This window comes from Lepidothrix coronata, unplaced genomic scaffold (assembly GCF_001604755.1).
Source record: "Lepidothrix coronata isolate B3197 unplaced genomic scaffold, Lepidothrix_coronata-1.0 Scaffold66, whole genome shotgun sequence".
NCBI classification, from domain to species: Eukaryota; Metazoa; Chordata; class Aves; order Passeriformes; family Pipridae; genus Lepidothrix; species Lepidothrix coronata.
In genome coordinates, this window is record NW_016690246.1 from 819490 (window position 1) to 825489 (window position 6000).

The 6000-nt window shown below is 38.4% G+C and overlaps 1 protein-coding gene across 1 annotated transcript in view; it reads left to right on the forward strand.

Annotated features, from left to right (window-relative positions):
• PTPRZ1 (protein tyrosine phosphatase, receptor type Z1) overlaps positions 1-6000 on the forward strand; it is a 138586-nt gene that overhangs the window by 82691 nt on the left and 49895 nt on the right. Inside the window, 1 exon segment of the mRNA XM_017818153.1 lies at positions 118-268. Within this exon segment, the coding sequence (XP_017673642.1) occupies positions 118-268 (151 nt within the window).

Below are 6000 nucleotides of genomic sequence, written 5' to 3' on the forward strand. Positions count from 1 at the left end.
TGGATAGCTCAACTGTGAGACTTTAACCAGCAGCTTCTCCCCAGAGTTTTTGCCTGCTGGCAGAATCTGCTCAATTTATTTTGACTTTTGACTTCTTTTTTTCCTCACCTCTTCTAGTTAGCTGTATTCTGTGAAGTCCTTACAATGCAGCAGTCTGGCTATGTTATGCTGATGGACTACCTACAAAACAACTTTAGAGAACAGCAATATAAGTTCTTTGGGCAAGTGTTTTCCTCTTACACTGGACAAGAAGAAATTCATGAAGCAGGTACTTACTGAACAATCATTCCTCTCTTCACAAGTTGAAAGACAATTTTCGGTAAAAGATTCATCCAAGTATGAAGATACTCATTTTAAACCGTGCAGAACACAGCACACTGTATTATTACTCATAAATTTATCACTTCAGAGAAAAAAACTAGCAATCAAAAAACATGTCAGATTAAATGGAGTGGAAAATTAAATGCTTGTGTTGACCAAGCATTCAGTGAAGATCACGTCAGTTCAAGCTTTCTTGCACTGCCCTTTTAATGTGTTTCAGACCTAAACAATGCTGCCTTTTCAGGGACTGCAGGAGAATTTTATTTTACAAACCCATTTGGTTCCTTGTCATATAGTGTGAATGCTTTTACAACAGAGACTGGAGTGAGGTCACCTAACTAATTTCATGTAGTCTGCTTAGAAATTGATAGATAAAGAGAATCCTAGAAGCCAGATTCTAAAACTTCAGGGAAGTTTATGAAGGTTATATGACCAAAATAGTACATTATGTAATGGGAAACAAGATCTAGCACTAAATATGGAAGTCAATGATTTCTATACTTAAAAGCACAGAAGAATGTAGAGTAAACCTTTAAACTGAGGGCATTATGTTGCCACTTGGGTGGGGATACCTGTAGATTCTTAAACTCAATTGTGCTGAACTGTGCTTAATTAGACATAAACAGCTGACTGAAGCACATGGTGTAGGTGTTCTACAGATTTAAAAGAAGTGTGGTTTCATAAATATACTTATTTATATTTATGTACATACATATATATATGCACAAAAATGCAGCTATAGATTTTGTTTAATGTAGAACATTAGAGAAACATTTATATTTTCACCTCCATTTTAAGAGAAGGTAAATAAGAACCCCTAGGAATCATTAAACTCAAATGTCCAGATGTAAAAGCTGTAACATGAATGCCAAGGTCTCCAAGAGTGAAAAGGCTTATGCATTTCGTGTTTAATAATGCATAGTAGTCAACAGAAGAAAAATAGTCTTTTTAATCCCTTTAGAGGATGCAAGAAAAATTACAAGAGTGGGTCTTAGTAAGGTAGACAATTGAAAAATTATTTTGCATTGTGAAACCTAGAATCCTTATTTTCTCCTGCTGCATTCAGTGTACGTTCTCATTAGGCAGTAGGATTAAATGTTTGATTTACTGCTGTTGTTAATACATGACATTTCTTAAGTAGAACTAAGTTTCATTGGAAGAGCTAAAAGAATATTTCTATTCCATTTTAAACTAATTTCAGCCAAATATTGTCAGAATTTTTTTCACAGTGACATCCTCAATGTTTCTGGTGTACTAGCACTGTCTTACTGTGTACATGGAGATGCTTTGTTCCCCAAGCCTGACTAGTAATACATGTAGTTTCCCTATATGATATATAAGTATGTATGTATTTAAGAAGATTAGAAGAGCTAATCCTTACAACCATATTTTAGGATTCAACTAAAAAAGTGTTTTGAAATTGTAATGTTTTACCTCCACCAACCTCAGCTGTCATGCAAATCTATTTATAATAGAAATCATTATTTATTCCTGTAAACCTGAGAACCATCATGGTGGCTGCTGAGCCCATTACATGACTTCTCACCCGCCCCACCCTTCTGGTGAGGCCCCTGGTCTAAGGGCACAAACCTGACTCTTGTTAATCTTCCTGGAATTAGTACAGGTATAAAAAACAGTGGGTTGTTAAAATTTAAGACTGACAATACATAGTGATGAAAAATATTTTTCAACCCGTTTTCCCATGAGAAATACAGCTGTATGAAGTTCAGCAGTTTTCTTAGTTAAATTCTCTTGTGAGACAAGGGGTCATGCCTTTACCCTTTCACATTCCTCAGTCGACATGAATAACCATTCTCAGATTCTATCCAAATATTTGTGTGGGACACTTTGCACTGTCACAGTGTGTGGTGTGCAGGTGCCCAGGTGCTGGCAGTGGTGGGTACGTGGGTGGCCTCTGTGAAGAGAGCCTGGGGCTGCCCTGAGCCAGACACAGACAGTTCCAGCTGGCTCCAACCCACCCACCTCAGGGCACAGCTGAGCTCCTTGGCCATGGTGGTAGCTCTGGGAAAACAAAGCTGCACAGCAGTGAGGAGTGAGGAAAAAAGTGTGAGAAGCAGCCCTATGACACCTAAGTGAGAGAAGGAGGATGTGCTCCAGGAGCAGAGACTCCCTTGCAGCCTATGGTGAAGATAAGCTGTCCTGTGGCACACTGTGGAGACTCCATGCGGGAGCAGGCTCCTGGCTGGAGCTATGGCTTGTGGAGAGGAGCCCATGCAAGAGCAGAGTATCTAGCAGGTCTGTGACCTCGTGGGGGACCCAAAGTATAACCAGAGTATAACCAGTATAGCAAAGTATAACAGTCTGTTCCTGAAAGACTAAGCAAACTGGAAGAATTTATGAAGGACTGTATCCTGTGGGTGGGACCCAATGCTGGTGCAGGGGAACAGCATGAGGAGGAAGGAGCAGCAGAGGGCAAAGCATTATAACTGACCACAATCCCCATTCCATATCCCCCTGTGCCACTGGGAGTGGGGAAGTGGAAGAGTCAGGATTGAAGTTGAGCTTGGGACGAAGGAAAGGGTGGGGAGATGTTTGTGGGTTTGGTTTTGTTTCTCACTATTCTACTCTATTTATTTTTTGATAAATTAAATTTCCGTAAGTCGAGTCTGTTTTTCCCATGATGGTTACTGGTGAGCGATCTCCCTGTCTTTATCTTGACCCATGAGCTTTTTCCTCTTACTTTTTATCTCTCCCCTGCTGAAGAGGAGTTGGAGAGCAGCTGGGTGGGTACCTGGTGACCAGCCAACATCAGCCCAGTACACATCTACTGTCCTGCTCCACCTCCATCACAGAGAGAGAGTAGACTGGGAATACTGATGAACTACTTTTTGCCACATACTGTGTCAGGGATCTGCAAAGCCCCTGAATATCTTAATGTAAATGAAATGATTTCATGACCTCAACAATTGAAAAGCTGCATTTAAAAGATAAAAAATCTCAAACCTAGATTCAGCTAAAAGTAGAAGAAAGCAACAAATGTGGGTGGAAAACAGCCAAATGTGGGCAGCTTATAAAGGTCTTCTGGTCAAAAATACAGTCCAGGCAGTTTTTGACAATGATTGGGCTAATGTACCCTGTCGTTCCCCGTGATGCAAATGAGTTTAGGCGAAAATTTTTTAAGTTACATGAGTAGCATTTTATTCCACGGAAGAATAAGCACAGATAGGTGCATTACCATGGTGTGCAATGCTGGTTTTGCATATGATATGCAAAACCAGCATCTAAGTACTCATCTGGGGAAAGCAGGGACTTGAATTCAAGCCCAGCAGGGGTTTGAATAGGCCTCTGACTTCCTGTGAATTTTTTGCTCTTTTGTATTTTGCTGCTTGAGACTTGTAATCCAGTTTAATATCTGTGACTTCAGATTAGTGACAGACTTGAGAACTCCCTTTCTTGCTCAGATTCTCCAAAAGTCGGTATCAGAGCAGAAGTATTTAATTAGGTAAGTTGTTATGTTCCTTTCTCTTCCTAGTCTCTGGAGAGGGAAAATGGGAAAAAGCAGGAGAAAAGTATCTCTGTGTTGCTAAGACTGGCAGGAAAGAAAAGGAAACAGAACAGGTAGAATGACTTACAAAGTGACATCAGGAAAAGGGCAAAAGAACACCTTGGGAAGGAATGGAGGTGAAATAATAGGTAGATGATTGTCATGTAGGAATATTGTTGGTCACTGCTGAGATGAACATCAAAAGAAGGAGAACAAAACGGAAGACAACTTTTTTTCTTGGGGAAAAATAGAAGAACCATCTGGAAAAGAAAAAAATCCCAAAGAACTAACATTGGAGACACAAATCTTGTATCTTTAGAAGTTCTATAATACTGCTCTGTTACTCTGAATACAGTCAAGAGATTTCAGAACCAAATTCACTCACAGACAAGAAAGATGAAAGGAGGAAGAAGAAAGAGAAAAAAAAGAGAAGTGTTTGGAACACAGAGAAGTTTGGTGTTTACATTATAAAAAAGCATTTTGAGAGTAATTTTAAACACCTTCAAAAATTAATAGCTGTGGAGTCTTTAGAATCATTGAAAAAAAAATTAAATCAGTTTAAGTCATCTGTCTTAATACTCAGAATTGGAAAGGGTGGTCTAGTGGTGTACTTTTGCCATCTGGTGGAAATGGTGTGAAATGAAAAACTTTAGTAATGGAATAGAATGTACACAACTTGAGATTTTTTTTTTTTTTAATTTGCTCATTCAGTGTCATGAAAAAAATGGCATATCAGTTATATAGCATAGTAGATTAAAAACCTGGCAAGCTACAGAATTCAGCTAATTTACACAGACTAATACTGCCTCTATCATTAGCTTACACTCGCAAACAAAAAAATTAAAAAAGCCTTGATGCTTATTTTCCATTGACTAGGTCAGACCAAAGCTGCTCAAAACTGCCGACCTGCGTACAGAACGGAAGTAGTTTTTACAAATATTTTTGAGAAGTTTGAGTGCCCTCTTGTGTTCAATTGGCAAAATGCAAAGCTAATGGACTTTTCTTTCAAAATGCAGTATTTTCCACCAAAGCATTGTGGCATCATGGTGTTTGCTTCCTCTAAGAGGACTCCAAAGGATCTGCACTTGTTTTCTTAGTTAGCTAGATAGTTTTTTACTTGGTTTTGCTTGATATTCACATTTTGGTTTAAACAGATTATGAGATATAAAAAATGTTTCCTCATTTATTCCAAATTGGGAATGACTATGTAATTACTTATGCAAAGTCAAGCTAAAATTTTTTTAATGAAAATATATCCATCTAATAATTTCAATATGTAAGATTTAATTGTTGAATGATTCAGAGTAAACTTTGTGTGCTCCAGTCAGTGATTTTGCCAAATCTAATAGATTAAATAAAGTAGTAGAAATGAAGTAATAAATGAAGCATCAGACTGAAAAATATACCTCTCCAGTACCTATGGAAGTGCACATAAATGTAATTTCAGTACCTGAGACAAGCAATTCCCAAAAGCTAGTGCAGGGCCAGATAGCCACTCTGAGCATTTCAAACCAAAGTTCCAAACCCACGTAATTTCAAAAAGATAAGAAAAGGGGTTTCTAACTGGAAGTATCAGGGACCCCTGCCTTCATTCTGAGACATCAGAACAGATCTAGTTGCTGTGCTCTCGAGTTGGGAACCAAAGTTGGTGAACACTTTTGTGTTCTCCATTCTTCACTTCTGTGTCTGAAGACACAGTTCCCCCACAAGCAGAAGGGACAATGAGAGCAAGCAAGGAGAATGAAGTCTCAATCCAAATCCAAACCATCCATTTATGATGCACCTCTGTATGATACTGCTTTATTTTTGTTTGTATATCCTAACTCCCTAGACATTTTTTCAGTGAACTTCAACTAAATAATTTACATTTTATGCTAATGTAGTTTTTTCATCTGGGTTAATCTACATTTGACCTTTTATATTGTTTTTAAGCCACACACAATTGTACTTGTACAATTTAAAGAACAAATGTCAGAGTCTCAGCAAATTTCTTGTGCACTGATAATCAGTACGTCTGGGTATACATATGTATATGAAAATATCAAAATGTTCACCTTATTTGAATAAGATGCAGAGTATTGGAGGATAAAACCTGGGAGACTGGCAAGAGTCGCTGCCTGACCAGGCTCCCCTCTGGTGTGCTGGTTCCAGGCACACAAAGAAGGTGTGTGTGT